Source organism: Cardiocondyla obscurior, linkage group LG01, assembly GCF_019399895.1.
Source record: "Cardiocondyla obscurior isolate alpha-2009 linkage group LG01, Cobs3.1, whole genome shotgun sequence".
In the NCBI taxonomy this organism is placed as follows: Eukaryota; Metazoa; Arthropoda; class Insecta; order Hymenoptera; family Formicidae; genus Cardiocondyla; species Cardiocondyla obscurior.
This window is the reverse complement of record NC_091864.1, coordinates 2,207,759-2,226,646: the sequence shown is the minus strand read 5'-3', so window position 1 is coordinate 2,226,646 and position 18,888 is coordinate 2,207,759. Positions and strand designations below refer to the sequence as shown.

Sequence of the window (18,888 nt, the reverse complement as noted above, 5' to 3'; positions counted from 1 at the left end):
ATCGACGATAATCTGGAAGCTCGAAAGTGACGAGAAAGTTTTGAAATCGCGAAAAAATATGCTCGAGCGTCGAGCGAGACGCTTTTCTATTTTAAAGGAAGAACGTTTCGAATTCGTCGAGCGCATTAAAAAAACGTAGACAGATCCACTCGGCGTTGAGTTTGGCGCCTCCGAGAACGCCGAGCGAGAAAGACAATGATTAATTAATAATCGGACCTATTGCTGTCTCACTTCTTTTTACGCGGTTGTCTCTTTTCCTCTAAGGGCCGAAATCTCTAACGGCCATCTTAGTCTAGTTGCGGAGGCCGGAGCGCGAGGACGTGTTGCTAATTACTCCGCAATTACGCGTATTTTCGACCGCGGATAGGAAAGTACCGCGTACGAATCAGTGTCGACGTCGTCGATTTGGGAACGAGCGATCGTTTTCTGCACTCTTTTATCATTCCACTCATCGTTTTGTGCTTTATTTTCGGCTCCGAAAAAGTACTTCGGCGAGGAAAGGGTTATGTCGCGGGCGGCGCGCGTAGCGTCTAACATGAACCGCGCCGCGTTCGGTGTTTCCGACTCGCTTCATTCGCCATCTCCTTCAGCGACGTTCAGCGGGTTCCGGTGACAGCCATTGTCAAGACGCGAGATTCGCGCCTCGCCCGTCTTCTCCGTCGCGGTCGAGGTACTCATCCCGTTTCCAGCAAGAGATGTTTGAGGAATTCGAGGAAGATAAAGTGCGCGGGAAACACGTTTTATTCGCCGCTTACCGTAAGATTTCGGTATCGTTAATTTTGCCGACGAAAATTAATTGAGGAATTAAAAGCGACTTTTGGACCATGCTTTACATCGTAGACAGACTCTTGTGTTGAGATCGAGAATGAGGAAACACCCGACGAAAGTAAGCAACGCTACAAATCTCGAGAGTGGAAATTCGCACAACAGCTGATCGTTCGTCGCGTTTCTTTATTTTAATCATAAAAAATCGCCGCGATAACCCACCGTTTTTTTTTTTTCGGTCGTTCGGCTCGAGTGATCGTCATAGTAATTATAAAAAAAACAGTGTAATATAGGGTCAAGTGATTTAAAGTGCTACAACACGTTAGGATTTACCAGAATATTACCACAGAAGGAAGAAAGGAAGGAAGGAAGGAAGGAAGGAAGGAAGGAAGGAAGGAAGGAAGGAAGGAAGGACAGAAGGACGGAAGGACGGAAAATAACCTAATCTAACCGAATCTAATCTAACCGGAAGATATAAATGTAAGTAAACTGGTAACACGCCATCACTCGTAAATCATTCAATTGTAATAATCATTAAAAAAATATTATAATTAATCAATGTCCCCTAATGTGATAACACGCGCGGTTTCTTCTACTATAAAAAAAAATTTTATAAAATATAATACCGTAAAAATCGAGCCTTACCTTGCATTCGTTGCATTGTCTGCCAACAACCTGTGGCTTGCACTCACACTGTCCGGATACTATATCGCAGACGGAACCCATAGAGCCCAAATTATTGCAGCCGCATCCTGCAATCACGTAAAAACATCACAAATAAAATAACAATTCTTACAATCTCCTTATTTAAAATCTATATTTTTAATTTATAAAATCGGAGCAGCGTGACGAATTAAAAATTTTGCCAAACGTAAATATCTAAGCACAAAGTAATACCGAAGAAGCTACGGTTTTCTAGGCGACGGGAGAGCTAATTAAATCATCGGGACAAGCTTCGGCAAGTGCCGACAGCGCTCTCATTAATAATTCATACAAGATTATTAGTCCTTTCGCATTAATTGCACCGCACCGACGAAACACGTGTATCCATTTCTAATCAACCACTTCGATATAACGTTTGCAAAAAGGAACAACGTCTTAAACAAATACGTGAAAAATCCGGGTCCGGTAACCGTTGCCTGCACGCGTTCGCCGATTTTGTCCTGCGTGGTCACGCGTGAGCAGTTTGTTTATGCAGCATCGAGGGGATTTTGCAATTAGCGATGCCGTCGCCGCGAGCACCGCATTGTATTCAAATGCCGTAGACGACGACTGTCGCCCTGTAATGCCGCGGATATTATAAATTATGCATGGTCGCATCGAGTTGGCCGCCGGTTGAAGCGTATATCGATTTCCTATTAACGGTGGCCCTTACAAAGGGATTACTCGCGAGAATTGATTTGGCGACGCAATCACATGTTTACACGCCGCTGCCGGCTTGATCGTGCAAACCGAGAGACGTTCATCCGCGATTATTATACGCAATAGAAGACCAAAAAAATGTAGGGAATCTAAAAGACATGTTTCGTATTTTAGAATATAAATTTTATATTATATTTATCTAATTTTGTTCCACGAGAAATTACATGCTATTTTATTAAAGAGGGAATCTTTTAATAATTTCGAGGACAATCACGAATAGTAATTTATTTTCTACTGAGAACTGTATCGATTCGTTGTATAAACTACTAGATTACGTGTGTTAGAAACACTCGAGAGAGATGAATAATTTCCTTCGCGGTGTTTCTCCATCTCGTGTATCAAATCCAATCGATCACGTCGCGCGGGGCATTACTGTCCCATGATTATGTGCATAATTGCATCATCGAGTACTATCACGTTGGGCGAGAAATTGCATTATAGCCGGCACCTTCTCATAAATTAATATCGCATTGTAGAACCCGATTGAATCGGAAGTTATTAGCTGTTGAATAGTGTGCGGGATGAATTATTTACTCTCTCGTCCGAGGAACACAATTTGATTTCGATTTTTATCCTAAATTGCAAAATTTCTCGCGCAATTTGTAAGTTTTTCTTTTATTTTATTTAACGTTAAATGTTTCATTTGCCAAAAAATAAAATAAAAAAAACAAAAAAAGAAAGAAAAAAAAATTAATATTGCAAGAAATAAAATTTACGAGAACGTTAGTTCGTAAAAACAGACTTGCCGAAACCGAGGCTTCGTAGCCGATGTCGTAAGAACGCACGCGTGCATTTAATGCACCGTAATAATTTTAAATACCGTACTACGTGCTTCGGCTCGCCGACCGAGGGTTGAATAATTAACCGAACGTTTCAGCAATTTCGAAAATTAATTAACGACGCGGAATCAGGAAGAGAGCGAACTGAAGCGCACGTGGTGATGCGGCACGTCGCGCGCTGTAAATCTCGCGTTACTGCCGTCTTATCAATTAACTCTCCCGACGCAGGAAATGCCAGGGTTCTCCGGTTGATGCCCGGGATATATCAGATACGAGCAGTAAATGCTCATAGTATAATACGCCAGCGCTATCGTTAAAGATTCCGGTCTACGATTAAGATCCATCCGACTCGGCCGCGAACGCGGCGCTTATCTCTTTATTATAATTATAATTGTTGCGCGGCGGGCGCAACGAAAAATCCGAGGTCTTACGTATTCGTACGTCCGCAGCGAAAACTCGAGTGTCCCGCAATCACAACACTTGCCGGCCGCGAATCGGTGATCACGTCACACCTGACACCGCCGTTTGCCGCGAAGATTTTCGCGCGCTTAGGTGCGAAAGACGCGGCGCGTGACAGCACCGTAATTATCCCGCATTAGTTTAACGAGCAGTGACGTTATTACCCGCGGAATTATCCAGCTGAGCCGTCTCGATTTTCGCCGCGCACGGGGCGCGATTTGAATAATTATCGTGCCGCGCGCGTTGTAGATTTATGCCGCCTAATAACGCGCTAAGTGTTTTCCGCGAACGCGCGCGGTCGAGAGCTGTCACACTTGACGCGCGTTAATTCTCGCTGAATTATTTCGCGCGTGTCATCGTGAATTTTTCGCAGCCCGCGTCGCTCGTTAGAAAAAGTCACCGCTGACGGCGTTAACGAGAGCCCCGCTCGAGACCCGCGTACGCGTTATTCACGGCACTTCGTGGGGCTCTTGAATTATTTCGAATTCGGTAATATTTTATAAATGTATCTCGCGCGATAAATTTATCGCGTCACATTTAATTGATCGTATAACGAGCGCGATTTGGCCTTTTAGAGCGTTAATTCCCTCGTTAGAAATCTGTCACCTCTCCTTTTATCGCCCGGGCGTTTTCCAAGATAGCGTGCGTGCGGGTGGGAAGTGAAAATTCCACTTAATAATGGAAACAAATTCGCGCTGGCAAGGATTAAAGGCTCGTTAGCGCAAATATAGTGGCGGCGTGACGCGTGATTAATTCAGGCAGCCGTAAACGCACGAGCGGCGGCAATCCGCGCGCGCATAAATAATGATCCCGCGTCTCTCTAATCCCGCGGGGCATTCAGAGCCGGCATTTGCCGGCGAATAAATATCCGTTTCTCCGTTGCACAAAAGATCGGCGAGATCGGCCGGCGGGGCGATCGCTAATCGTGACAAATACGCGTCGTTCCTTAACGCCGCCGCGTCGCAATAGGGTTTATTAATTGTAACGAACGATTCGCGTCTTAACGTCGGCTCGGCTCGCATTCACGAAATGATTTAGGATTGAAATCACTGCCGGCGAAGGAGCCGGCAGTGGATTTATCCGATTATTAAGGCAGCGCACGTTCGCGCAATTAGACAAGCGTGCCTACTATATATATATGTATATGTATAGAGCCTCGCGATACAAATGACACACCGGGGTGATTAACGTGATGCATTAGCGGTGACAACGGTAATCAAACCGCGGGTAGATTTACGGCTCCCATAACGAACGGCCGAGTATAAGCCCTGCTTTCCCCAAACTGGCGGGAGGAACTCGTAATTTCGACGGGGTAACTTCTAAGAAACGTAATTACCCTCTCGCGGTAATTAAAAGCCAAAAGCGTAGGTACTTTGGGTACGCCGATCTATAAACGGGATTACATGCCGCGGTGCGAAAAGAAAAGTGATGTAGGTATATTCTTACGTATATGTATGTATGATTTTATGGCGAAAACGATAAGCATCGCAGTGATATTGCGCGTTTTAAAAGCCACACGTCGCATGCATCAAGAATCATGTTTATACCTGCGTACACATCGGCAACGGCCGTAATTACGCCCGGTCGGAAACGCCACGCAACAGACCGCGGCCGTTTAAACGTCACTTCTCATGCAAATCGGGGCAATCTTTACGGTGATCGGCGGTAAATCTGCTTTAGAATTTAAGTAGCTGTTTGTACATACTCTTGCCCCGCTCGCGGCGGTTTTACTGCGCTCGCTGTAAAGCATCTCGACGTCGACGGGCGCTGTAAAAGAACGCTTTTACTGCAGCATCGGTTTTAGGCGCCCCTTTTAACGAACGACACGCGAGAAAACGCCGGGCATAAACGGAAGACCCGCAAGACGAATCGCCCGGCCGTCTCTCTCTCTCTTTCTCTGTATTGCACAAGGGGGATCTTAAAATTACTCATGCAACGGAGTGAAATATATTTCGCGAGGTCCAGAGCTCTAATACTTCTGCGCGTAAAGTCGTCGAGTCTTAGAAATAAATCACCGGCCATTTTACGGTCACTTTTCTGGGTCTTTTTATTTTCGTCATAGTGATTTAATAAGACTGCCGGCGATAGAAACTCTACCGTAAAGCTGTTCCGCCCGAGGGCCGTTTAATTGGAAGGGCTAATTAGAAGAGCTATGCAAAAATGATACGAATCATGCGAGAAATGTTTCGTTCGTTTTCCTTCGCAATTACATCCTCGTAACGATCGTAATTACGTTCAGATGTAATAAATAAATTTCACACGATGTTGTATCGAAGGCAAAGACAACGTTGCGTGATTCGATAAACTTTTCTTTTTTTTTTTTATCACCGGGGTGCACTTTTGTTGCAATTACAGTCGTCGGTTATTAATCATTGGTAACGTCGTCGAGTCTCGTTAATGACGTTACCCACTTCGCGAAGGCGAGGAATAAGTTACGCAAGGAAATTCCGCGGGAAATCCTTATAAAATAAATGTTTAATCATTATAATAATCACGCGTAATTCGTCAGCGTTCCCTGACGTTCGATCGAGCTTATAAATCTCAGCGCGGTAAACTTGTACGAAATCTATTTCACGTGGCTCTCGCCATGCAAATTTTATTCATGGATTCGACCGCGGTAGCCTTTTAACTCGCGTATATCCTTTCCGCGATGACTGTCCACCGTGATAAATCGAGGAGAATCTTTTTAATAAGTCAATGCCCTTCCTATCTCATTATATATAATAAATTTCGCGCACGAAGGTATTGACTTAGCGAGATATGTAAAAAAAAAAAAAAAGATATAAAAATTTAATCTCACGTTGACGAAGGGCAGGTTTGGCAGGCGTCTATAACTCTTCAAATAATCACTTAGCAATCAAATTGATTGTGCTGCAAGTCGGGTCGACCCGTGCGAAGAAATTAATCGCCCTATTGTACGTCGACTTTTTAACGTAATAAACAAACGTAAAGTAACGATTTTAAGAAAACGCCTACGTGACGAAGACACGACGCGCCTTGGATAATCTACGTGATAGCGCAGCAACGATTGCTGAATGATTTATGTACGAGAACGTTCGCGCGCTGACGATCATCACGGTTTTCCATGTCGCATCAACGCCGGTCGTGTTTATCGGCTTTTACACTTTGATTGATTATAACACATAAACGCGATACACCGCAAAGGGATCGGCCGTCTGTCGTGTAATTAATGGCGTATCTTAATGGCCAATTGCGTCATTTAATCTGATTATTTAATACGCCATTTTTCATCCCCATTTTTACTTCTTCCTTTCTCTGGCTAAATATGAAAATCCGCCAGCCTCGATACGCGATCTTTTCTTTAATAGTTCGCGATTTTTATACCTTGACGATAACGGCCGGGAAATATCAACGAGATTACATTCGTCATGGAATATTATACGCGTTGCCCTTTATGCCACGGCGAATGTTTACTCTTCGAAGATACCTTCTCGACCCGATTCCATCCACTTGAACTCGTTTGGCGCCGCCTTTTAATCCGACAAAATCTCTCTCGCCACACTCGAGAAGAGTGTCATTCATTTATTTAAGCGGCCTCAACCCGTTATGCCTTTCGCGATCCACTGATCCCAAGATTCTTTCTGACTCCGGCACGATTATCTAATCAAAGTAATTAAATTAAAATTTTATTTTATTATTTTTTTTTTTAATTTACAAAATATTCTTGTAGATGTAGGAAAATTTTTTTTAATTCTTATTTATTTATTTTTTTGTTTAAAGATGTACTAAATATTTATTTAAACATCTTTATATTAAGTTCCATAAGTTGTTCGATTATAAAAATGTTGAATATCGTAGTTCAGGCTTGATTGCGCGAGTATATGTGCGTTGTATGTTCAGCTTCGCTCTTGTATCCGCTCATTCTCGAGTCGTCGACTCGAGCGATTAATTCGAAAAAAAATATATCGCATTCCTGGAATGGGCTCGCAATTTTGCTAGTTACGTAAAGAAAACGTCGGCATGGATCTCGCGTGTATTACACGTTGAAACCCGAGAGGCTCGGAAAGCGTGTATTGACCGCTCATCGAAGGGATATCGTTCCGTAAAACGAGCCCACAGTTAACTAGCAGGTAATTTCATGGCAATTTCTGCGTTTACTTCCCTTTCTCCCTGAATGAGCCACCCACTAATCGATCGGCTCATTTACTATTTAATCGAACGCTCGCAGGATGTCTCATCTCGCGGATTTGCATTACTACCGTCGCTCTTTTAGTTACTTCTGCAAGTGCTTGTTATTAATTTTTATAATAAAACATTAATAAATTGTTAGTAACAGCGTTATAATTAAAACTAGAAAGTAGCTTATAAAAATTTTTGTTAAAAAAAAAATAATTTTCAAAAATGCATTAATTTAATTTTTTAAATACTTTTTAAAGTACTTTTATAAAGTAAAGAGTGCGTTGAGATTAATGATGATCATCTATTCATAAAATTAGCTTCTCGTAGTTTTTACGTCAAGGAAATTTATTAATATCACACGTCTGGCAGAGGTCTCATTCTGCGATTAGCGCAATCAGAATGTTAATGGAATAGATTTGCAGACTCGAGCATTGCAAAGAAGCGATAAGATAGACTGCGTGGCAAAACACATGGCGTATATATGTTCGTTAAGAGAGGCAGGTAAGATTCCTTCGCAAAAACATGATTGTAGAATGCACGGCAAAATTATACGCATTCAACGTGACGAGCGCAACGATTACAGCCAGTATTATTATTAGTGCCAAATTATGCCAATTCGCGGACCATGAAAACGGTTTTAAATGCAACATTACACATTTTAAAATATACACCTTTTTAAGTTCATATTTATTTAATTAATTCGCGAATTATTTGTAAATCGCTGCGACTGATAAGTGACGCTCTTTACGACGCCGATGAAAAAAAAATTGTGGCACAAACTGCCGGCTGCGAAAATTCCATCGCCACTTCACTTCGAGTTACGGCGATGTTTACGCGTGTTCGACGATCAAACAGAGAATACCTCTATTTCCGTCTGGGCCGCCTGGAACTGGCGAGGGTGCTGAAAATTTGTTTTTAATGACGGCCTTTCGACGCGCACGAAAAAGAGCCTAAACGTTTGTGACGCAAGAGTCACGGGTGAAGAAGGAAAAAAGAAAAGGGGGAAGAAAAAAAAAAAAGATTCAGCCCGGTCGATGGACCAGATCGGTGGTCTCTCGATGGTCCAGACTCGCTCCTCGAGTCTCTTCGCGCGCGCCGAAAAAATACACTATGAATAGCTTTCAAGTAGCCGGTTTACATAATGTGGTTGCGTAAACGTCTGTGTTTAACGTTACGCGATGGAGGCGAGAACGGCCGGTATTATTTGACGAGGATATATCGAGAGCTAACAAAATAATGAAGTACGTGGATGACATCGTAGAACGCGATTAGAAATATCTTGGCGCGGATAAAAACAAATTAATATGCGCGGGGTTGCAGGGGATGGCGTTTCGCGTTGCTCTCGCGTTGAACGAAATTTAAATTAACATCTAGAATAAACCAAGAAGCGCGAAAGGCTATGCGCGCTATGTAGAAACTGTCAGAGGCTTCTATGCATTATTATTCTTGACAACATGACTAGGAAGCCATGTTTCAGATCGTCTACCAGTCCCGCGGAGATTTCTTATCGATCTGATCGCCGCGTGGGTGGATCGCCATGATTTACGAGCCGTCGTAGCGACAGCATTAAGGTGATCTATGGATCCTGGTGATTCCGACCCGAGCCGAGGCAGCGCGCGCTGCATAAGTTATTGCGCGTGATCTACGCATGCAAAATGGCGAGATGTCGCGTAGTAAATTTGATCCATCGATCCTGCCAGCGTGAACGAAGCTAATTCTCTCTTGGTACGATAATAAACTGCCGCGTGGACGAGAAAAAAAAAAAAAAAATATATGTCTGAAATTATTTTCGTGAGAATACAATTAATGAGCTCGATTATTTCTCTTATGCGTGTTCGTAATTGAAACTTGATGAAAAAGAAATTCGCAACGCTATCGGTTTTTATATACATTTCATTTTATCAGAAAAAAAAAACGACGAAATCGTGACGTTTGTCTTTTGTAGACTTTTTTCTTAAGAATCACGCGAGCTTTCGCGCACAAGAAGCAAGTTGAGGATTAACACGTGGAGGAAGACTTCCTCTTGCACGCCTATGCGTTACGCCCACGTGGCCGAGTGGTATCGGCGAGCGTGTCGTTAAAGCCGCGCGAAACCGTTCGTTTCACCCTGAAAAACCTTTGTTGCGCTACTTTCGATTGGGCAATCCGCCGTGTGGGCTCCGGCGAACAGTCGGAAAAAAGTACCCGGCGTACCACCTACGTTCATTAAGTTCCCGCCGCCGACGAAACCGAGAGAGTCCAGGATGCAGAAACTCGCGGCCGGATTTAACAAGCTCGCGAGCTACAAGTTGCCGCGCGCGCGGAGGGTTTTATCGAAAACGCCGGCAAGACGGCGACAATAAAATGCGGTTTCGGCCCGAAGGTACGGAACGCCTTCGGCGGAGTTGCGGTAACTCAAACTGGTCGGCGACCCCAAATTAGAAAGCGCGAGTTTTTCGAACGCCGCGCATTTACTAATCACGTTTCGGTGCACCGTATATAATACGTCGCAATTCCAGTCGGCCGGGAAAAGCATTTTCGGTTCTTCGGCGCTGATTTAAGAACGCTCGTAATTTCTTCGCCGATTCGTATGTTTTATCGTAATGTTTTTTTTTTTTCTTTTTTTTTGCGCGCGCACGAGCGTAACGCGTATAACGGTAACGCGTGCACGTAAACCGCAGTTACATTTTCTCTACGATATATTATTACGGCCACGCCTGCGGATTGTCCCTACGGAGGTTACTAGATTATTTCTGCAAAGGTATACGCGAGCCTATCGCTGAGGGTACACTTCCTATCTGCGATCGAGCGAAGTTCTTGCGGAGGAAGACTTCCGGTGCGCCCACACGCTCGGAAGAATACCGCGAAGAACCGCGGCTGTTAAAGCCTGTGGTCGAACCACGGACGGCGGCTCTCCATTCGGTTGTCGGAGGCACCGGCGATGGGTGCTCCGCGTGGAAATACGACCGTCGACGGGACTGTAAATCTCTCGTCTTCCGTCGCGTCCGGGCGAGAGATTTGAATTTAAGGCCAATCGTTTCACCCGTTCAAACAACCGAGACGCGTCTCGTTCGGATACAACTAATCTCTCAGTCGCACGATTCCGTTCTACATAAATCGTAGCGCGATTATGACAATTAAAATTCCTGCTTCGACGAATAAATTCCAACCCATCAGACATTAGATAAATCTTTCGCGTAATTAATTCGAATTCTTTCCGCTTCAAAGCAGCAGTTTTTTTTAAATATCTTTTTTTCTTTCTATTTGGTACTTTTCACACGTCGTGTTATTTTCGAATTAAATTCAAGCACACGCGCAACATGTTGAAGTAGACTCTACGGTTTGCGGTTTCGTTTTTCTCTAAAGCGGGTGTTAGAGGCGACGAGCAAAGTAAAATAGGGTAATAAACGTAGAAGGTGCTGGTGGCGGTTTCAACACCTCTCGATTCCATTCGCGCTTAATATTCAGAAGGCAAATGAGAGATATCGGCGCTTCGCCCGCTTGCGATCGCGCGATTTACTACATCCGGCGGAACGCGTGCTAATTGCGAACGTGCGTTTACAGCTAAATTAGCGGTCGCCTTGCCTTCATTTCGTGCCTTAGCGCGCGCACGTAGAATTAATAGTCGCATGGGACGAGCGTATTTACGAGCAGGCGTTAACTAATGTGACTTTTTCCACGCTTCTCTTATTCCCCGGAGGCCCTTGGGGTCCTCCTGGCGCGAGGGCGTCGAATTCCTTTCCCCCTTCCCTCCCCCGAGGCGAAGATCATTAATTTTTACCCGGCGTACGGTTACGAAACTTCAACGTCGCGAAGGCCGATCCCTTCGCACGTGGCTTGCCTAATTTATTACGTCGCTTTGTGCGCGATCACGGTTCAATTGCGTCATCGCGAGAAGCTGAATGAAAAACCGCGCCGCGACGTGATAATCAATTTCGAGGCCGATTGCAGTCGAGAGCAGTCGGGTGATTTTTAATACGCCACCTTCTTCATCGCGCGACGCGAAGAAAAAAAAAAAATTTAGAGTGAAAGTAAAATTTTACTGTGACGTAACGAAGAATAGTTTCATTTCACGGAAGGCGGTCGCGGAGAGAATGAAGTACCACAATCTCTTTTCCAGGAAGAGAGCGCGGGTTAACAAGGGCGTGTCATAATCGGCAAGATTGCCGACATCGGACGGCCTGTACGCGATTATCCTCGTCGCCCATTATCGATCAGATCGGTTGTCGTTGAATCGTAATTATCCCGCTCGACCGAATTGCGTTAAGTTCCCTACGCGAGATGGGATTTTCTTTAACGACAGTTAGCGTAAAACTGGAGGATCGGCCTGTCCGTTAAAGTTTCCGTTTCAGCGGGACTTCGGCGTGGCGGAACCGGCGCTTCTCGAACGCGCGAAAGAGCGAAAAACGTGTCGACGCATAAACAGGAGGGGGAGGGATATAAAATAAGCCGGTGATAATGATCGCGCGGAAACAACTCCCCTCGTTCTCAGGGTCGATTAATCAAAATCCGCCGCGGCATCGCCGCCAATGCCGCGTTTTCACGCCACGCACCGCAGGCACGTCCGTGCATTACAAATAGAGACGTGCGTGCTTAAGGCGTGTCCTACACGACGCAACAAAGTGGGCACTTGTGCCTTCTGCGAATTTATCTCTGCTGACAGCTCATTATCCGATAACGATAGGCACGTCGGAGAGTAGCGGTTACAACATCGGCTCGGAGGACCGATCCGTCTCTCACTATGTAACTCGTTTATCCCTCATTTTCATTTTTCTTTCGAATCCACCGCTAGCCGTTCCGAATGCATCATTTCAACGTCGTTCGCGGTGAAAGATTAGAGTCGAGAAACAAATGCCCCCTGCACGAAGAAAGAAGCTTGCGCTGTACCTTCTCGAATGTTGCTAGGCCGAAGTTAATTTCATTAATGAATTAATTAATTTATTTGAACGTATTTTATTTATACGTTGCGATTTCACGAATCAGTGAGATCCGCCCGAGTTAGAATACGGACTAATTAAGTGTGTATCTACTCTTTATAGTTTATGAATAGTCTGTAGATATGACGGAGAGGCGTGACGAGAGAAAATAGTCGGGGCGAAATTGTGCGAGGGGAGAAAATGTGTAAAGATCTGGATTGATTAAGATAATATCGTCGTTGATGATCGATCCTTATCCGGGAACGATGCATCTAGGTGGCCTGAGTACGTTTTGATTAAATCAGGATCGGTCTCCCTTGTCGTCTCACAAGTTTGACTCTCTCTCTCTTTCTCCTACCCGTAATTATATTTTAATTAATTTTTCGCTACCGGTATATTAATGGTGTAATATGCCCTTATGCTACCGTACGGGTAAAGTCTTTAACCGTCTTGAAAAATGCCATGTCCTCTACTATCAAATAAAAATCTCTCAAATTTTTCACCCCGATCCGAAGATTGATAATCTGCGGCATAATAATTACTCTCATTTACACAGCGCAATTAATTTACACGCGTATCATAAGCTACGCTAATTAATATCCGCTGATTTATACCTATATCATAAACGTAATTAAAAACGGTTGTTACTGTCCGTTCAATCGTTAACATTGTAATTTTTACCGGTAGATTTGAATTAATGATTAATGAAACGAGGGGGAAAAAGATAAATTTTAGATTAATTAAATATAGTATAATTATGTGGTACTTCGACATAAAAAAAAATATTTATTTATAAAGAGATAAAAAAAATGAGAGATGCCTCGAACTTTTGGTATCGCGAAAGAGTCGAGCGGAAAATCTCGTTCGACGGATCTCCGAGGAGCATCTCGAGCTTCTGAACTAACTGCGGCAATTTCTCCGACCCTGTCGTTTTCGGCGTATACATCGGCGATTTATATTTTTTTACTCTTATTCCGCGTCTTCGTGCACCGCCGTGGTACAAGAGGGATAATAACTCGCGGCGAACGGAAGAAGCGACGCCATAAAGAATTATACGTTCGTAATTCGAGTTCGGCGATACCACGAAGAGCCGCATGAAGACACTAAGCCCGGCAACTGTTCGCCTTAGGCGCGATTCTGCCAATGAGAAACATCCTCCCCAGACTGGCGGAGAGCACACTTTCGTGGTAACGAACGCAATGACACGAGTGCATTGAACCAGCTGTCGCTATTATTCCAATCTTATCAGTTTCTAGCAATTACAAGTACCGGCAGGTGAATGGGATTGAACGATAAATTAGATAACTTTTCTAATTTATGCTTGTGGCGAGATAAGAGATAAGAATTTGGCGTAAAAGAATTTATATAGAAAGTTAAAAAAAAAAAAAAAATTTTATTCTACGATTTTATTCGCGATAATTTATATATCTAAATTTTCGTAAATTTTTGTTATTAAAAAAAGTTCAATAAAAATCTTTACGACCATAATTGCATAGTTAAATCACATAAAAAAGAATTGTTTCCCTTTTTTTTTTTTCTATTCTTTTAAGTTATTGTGTTCTTGGCGTTTTAATCTAGTTTATAATGGAAATTAATTCTCCACAACACAAAGCTTTTTGTCGTATCGTTCGATCGATCCCAGTAGCTCCTGACGTACTTCGAGATTCGTCACGATTCTTTGATAATGCCGCGGATGACGGAATTTCACTCCCGAGAAATTATCGCTTCTTCTGGCAGTCGCGAGCGCAATCCGTTGAAATGCATTAACCACTTGTCACCCTGACATATCAATTAAAATTCTCAGCGATAAGGGATCTTACTAATACTATCATATCCCGATGGTGCCATTCCAACGCGTCGCGTATGTTTCTCGGCATCACTATTATCTAAATCTCATAAAATATATATCACATGGATTAAACTCGCAATAACTGAAAAAAAAGAAAAAAAAATAGCGAGTTACATCCATTAGTATTAAAGAACATCGTTACTTGTAGCTTTAGATGTAAATAAAATTATTCAGAAATTTTAATTTAAAAAATAACGATTAAAACTTTTAGTATAAATAAGTTTCTAAATAGAAAAAAAAATTGTTTCCGAAAAAATTTTCTTTCAAATCTAATTAATCTTTTTTTTTTAAAAAAAAAAAATTAATAAAAGAAAAATTTCTATCAGTTAATCCTTAACACTTTATAATATGTACCTTTGGAACATTAATCGCGCTAAAAAGATGACCGTAGGAAGCTCGTAAATATTTATCGCGCAAAACCGACCGGGATTAATTACGATATCAATATTTCACGCAATTAAATTCCAGCCGATAAACTTCTCTCTAACACGTACCTTCAAATCGAGTTTCCGTCTTAACTACTCGTCATTCTGACGTATCAATTAAAACGGATATTAATGCATAGTATATCAGTTGGCAACTGGGATCTATCTCTCTCCTCGCGAACATGTTTGTCGTCCTGCGGTATTCGTCATTCCGGTGGATAACGATTTATCGCGTAAAAACGTGAACGCGAGATGGTTACGAAAGAGATCCGCGCACGGACCGGCATATAAGGTGTGCCGCGACACTAAGAGTGAATTCCAAAGATAAATCCTCTATTTGTAAAAAAATGTCAAGATAATTTTTCAGTCGTAAACAGCTTCGAATTAAAAGTCAAAATTATACAAATGTAAGCAATAGCAATTTTTTTTTTTTTTTTTTTTTTTAAGTTATTTTAATTCCAAGTGAAAATTTCAAGTGTTAAATTCCGATTTTCTCGAAAACTTTTCAGTAAATCTCGACATTCGTTTTGATAAAGTATCAACGTAAGAACTCGATCTCTAAAGTGGATCTCTCATTATTACAATGCACTCTGTATGCACACACCTTCGTTCCGCGGGTGGTTCACACGTTGCGGTATCGCGACCCTTTTTTCCATCGATTCACGAGTAACTTAATACCCGATGCGATTTCAACGGCGGATTGCATTTCGCACTTTCGAGCCCGCCGTTTCATATTTACGCCTCAAGCCGGTCGTTAAATCCCGACCTTTTGTTTGAAACTCTTACGGTTTATGTGTATTTTCCCTCGGTAACAATCAGGCCGGTCGTGTTTAACGTTAGCCAGCGATTCAGTAAGGCGAACGATTGAACCCCCTTGATCCTGTTTCTAGATTGCACGTCCAGTCGAAAAGAATAACTAATTTCTGCGAAGATATTTATGACGGCTGCAATTAATTCAGATCAAGCTGTATCGCACGCTGTTAAGAGGTCGTTTATTAAAGCACACATTATATTTGAACGTGGCATATAGCTTCGCAAAACATTATTCATACCGATCAATGCGTCAAAAATGAGTAGTAAATCTGATTCGATGATAACGCGGCTGATAAAAATATTCAATATAAAATTCTATTAATATACAAAATAATCTGTACGTTTTTTTAAACGTCAGGCGCCAATTAAATAAACGATTCACAGTATTAAAATAATTAGGAGATCGAAATTTCGCGTACAGCCTTTCTTATCAAATATCACCGAAAGATATTGCGATTGCATTTACTGCAGATACGTAGAGCCGGCACGGAGATAATATCGAGGGAATACGATTTATCCTGGAAAACGAACGATCGTAGGATCGCGGTATCGCGATCGAATCTCGCCGATAGCGAAACGTACGGCGCGTTATATTAAGACCATTCGCCGCACAAACGCGGCTGATTATAATTGCCATGTGGGTGGGCCGTGAGTTACTTTTGCCTTCGTACAATTCGTACCGCCATCCCAGCGGATTAACATACAGACACATTCCCGTCCCGCTCTCGCCAATGGTGAAGTGCCGCCGTGAAAAATCTCTTATCGCAACGTGATTTTTCATCTCGAGCAAATTGAATTTGCGGACGCTTATATTAAACGTATGTGACATTTCGTCGTGCGAACGAGCGGCCGCATACTTTAGAGGTTTAACCGACATACATATACCCGAAGGTGCAACGCGCGCGAGCTAGCGGGGTCGAGTCGACTTCAGCGGGACAAATTTGCAACGTAAATTACGATCGGGCGGGAATTCCGACGAGTTACAGGGCCCATTACGGGGGCCGGGTACAAGCGGGGCGGCGTAATCGATGTATCAATTCTAATCGCGCTTACACGCGAGCCGAACTATTATCGCGCGCCTTAAAGTGCATTCGTCCATCGTCGACGCAATAATGCCACGAGCGGAGCTTTTACACGCTCGTAACCCCCGGGAAAGCCGTAACGAGCGTTACAGTATATGGCGAACGACGGCGTTTCCGACGGATCCCTCCTCCTTTCTCTCTCTCTCACTCGTTCGAATCGGCGCGGCGTGTGTTTACGACGAAGTGCAGCGGGCGTGCGCGCGGTTACGAGCTCTCGACTCCGGGGCGTTCGACTGGTCCGGCCGGCATCTAGCATTTCGCGTGGCGCGCACTCACAAGGTGCACGGCGAGAATTCTTTGCCCGCGATTCCCGGTAATTCAATACCTGGAAACGATTTCACCCCTCGTGTTACGCCTTTACGCGATATCGGTCGCCTCTCGCTTTCGATCGGCTGTCAGCCCGCGGTCGCGCGGAAATATCGCCCGCCGTAACTCAATTACGGTCCCGCAAATAGCGGCGGAACGATCGGGAGATAGCCCTTCGCGTACACGACGCTAAACAAATTTTCCATCGCAACCAAATCGCGCTCTCTTTCTCTGTCTCGTCTTAATAAATTCAATAATTTATTCCGTAACGTGCGCGCTTGCGTGAATCGGGCAAGATTTTATTCGATTTTAAAGAACGCGTGGCTATAAAAGGGATTAAAGGGGGAATAAATTCGAGCGCGGCCGAGCGAGAGTGGCGCTTCGGGTTGCGATAAGGAATCGGCTCGATAAATTTGTAGCGATCGCCCGAGGACGATCGACATAATCCACGTCATTCGTGCTCGTAAATGTCAGATCGACTTAGCTGAAATCTCCGAATTGATGACAATTATTCTCATGGAGTGTCGTCGAGATTGGCCGCTATCACTCCCGTCCGATCTGGTTGCGCTCGCTGGCTTGGCGCGTCGCAACTGGATCGACGGGAGAATTCGAGCACCTCCGAAGGGAAGGTTACTCTCAAACTTAGCATAATTTCAATGCAAGTATGTCGATACGAGATATTCGGATGCAGATCCGCGGAATGATTCAAGTGGAGGATACGGAGGATAAATTAAAAAAATAAAATAAAATAAAATAAGAAGCGTCAATGCGCAAGGAGACGAGCGCGATTTTCTCGTAAATTATTATGATCTTCGATATTTAAGTATTTTACGCGTTTTTCTCTTGGGCCACTTGTCACGAAAGAACGGTCATATCTGGAATTACGAACTAGGGTGCCATAATCTGCCATCGCTCGAAGCGTACCGTGGCCTTGGGTCGGATAAGTCTCGTGCAAAAGCAGCGTGTATTCGGTATCGCTTTGCGTTAAATATATCCTCGGTGGCATCGGTAAAGCTCGCTCGCTCTCGGTGCGATTTAATTAAAATGAATCGCGCAACTCGGATCAAGCTGAGTCGCGGCGCGGCCCCGCAATTATTATTGCCGTAATATATCACATTTTTGACTCGCCGGTTCGGCCGATTTCCTCCGCGAAGTATCCTATTGTTCCTACGTCAATGTCCTACGTAAGAATCCTACGCTATCCGTATCCTATCGCGTCTTCGTGCGATACGCGGTGTGTAACCCGACGCAATTCTGCGGCGCTCAGCGATATGCCACGCCGCACTTTTCCCTCCTCCTACTCTTAATTTATTTCAGCCGCTTATTAGCCGGCGGCCGACCTCGCTCTGCGCCCGGCACTCGCTTCTTACGTCAGAGTGATCATGACGAGCCAAGGATGCTCGTTTGTGAATCAACCATTCAGCCGGAGTGCGGTTAAAAAAAAAAATAAAAGTAAAAAAAAAAAGAGTAACGATGCTATTTTACGCTCGCAGAAAGACACCGCGCGGTTCAAATATCGCTGATTTCTTAACACGTAGATTAGAAATCACTCGTGGAATTGGTATTTTATAAAGCAAATTTGAATATTTTAACAACAAAAAGTCTGTTCACGAAAAGATTATTTTACTGTTGACTTAAGGGGTTAATAATAATTCAGCTATTCAAAGTTAGTCGAAGAAAATCAACGACCTGTCGGATTAATCCCTATCGCTCGAAAGATATGATTCGGTTAGAAATATTGAACACTAGGACTACCCAATGATGTAATCTTCGAGGTCGGAATAACGAGAGAAGTCGAGTTCGATGTATTTGCTATTATCTCGTATTTTACAAGTAAGCAGTTTTAAGCTGAGATTTAAAAAAAAAAAAAAAAATTTTTATCTCACGATACGATACTCGATCTTTCGCAATAAAATCTTACGCAATACATTATATACATATATCAATCGTAGT

The 18,888-nt window shown here is 43.4% G+C and overlaps 1 protein-coding gene across 3 annotated transcripts in view; it reads right to left on the bottom strand.

Moving 5' to 3' along the window:
* The window catches only part of Wb (wing blister), a 102,574-nt gene that overhangs the window by 11,342 nt on the left and 72,344 nt on the right, over window positions 1-18,888 (bottom strand). For all 3 annotated transcript variants that reach the window (XM_070658580.1, XM_070658752.1, XM_070658663.1), the window contains one exon: window positions 1,411-1,517. In XM_070658580.1, the coding sequence (XP_070514681.1) occupies window positions 1,411-1,517 (107 nt within the window). The remainder of the gene's footprint in view (window positions 1-1,410; window positions 1,518-18,888) is intronic.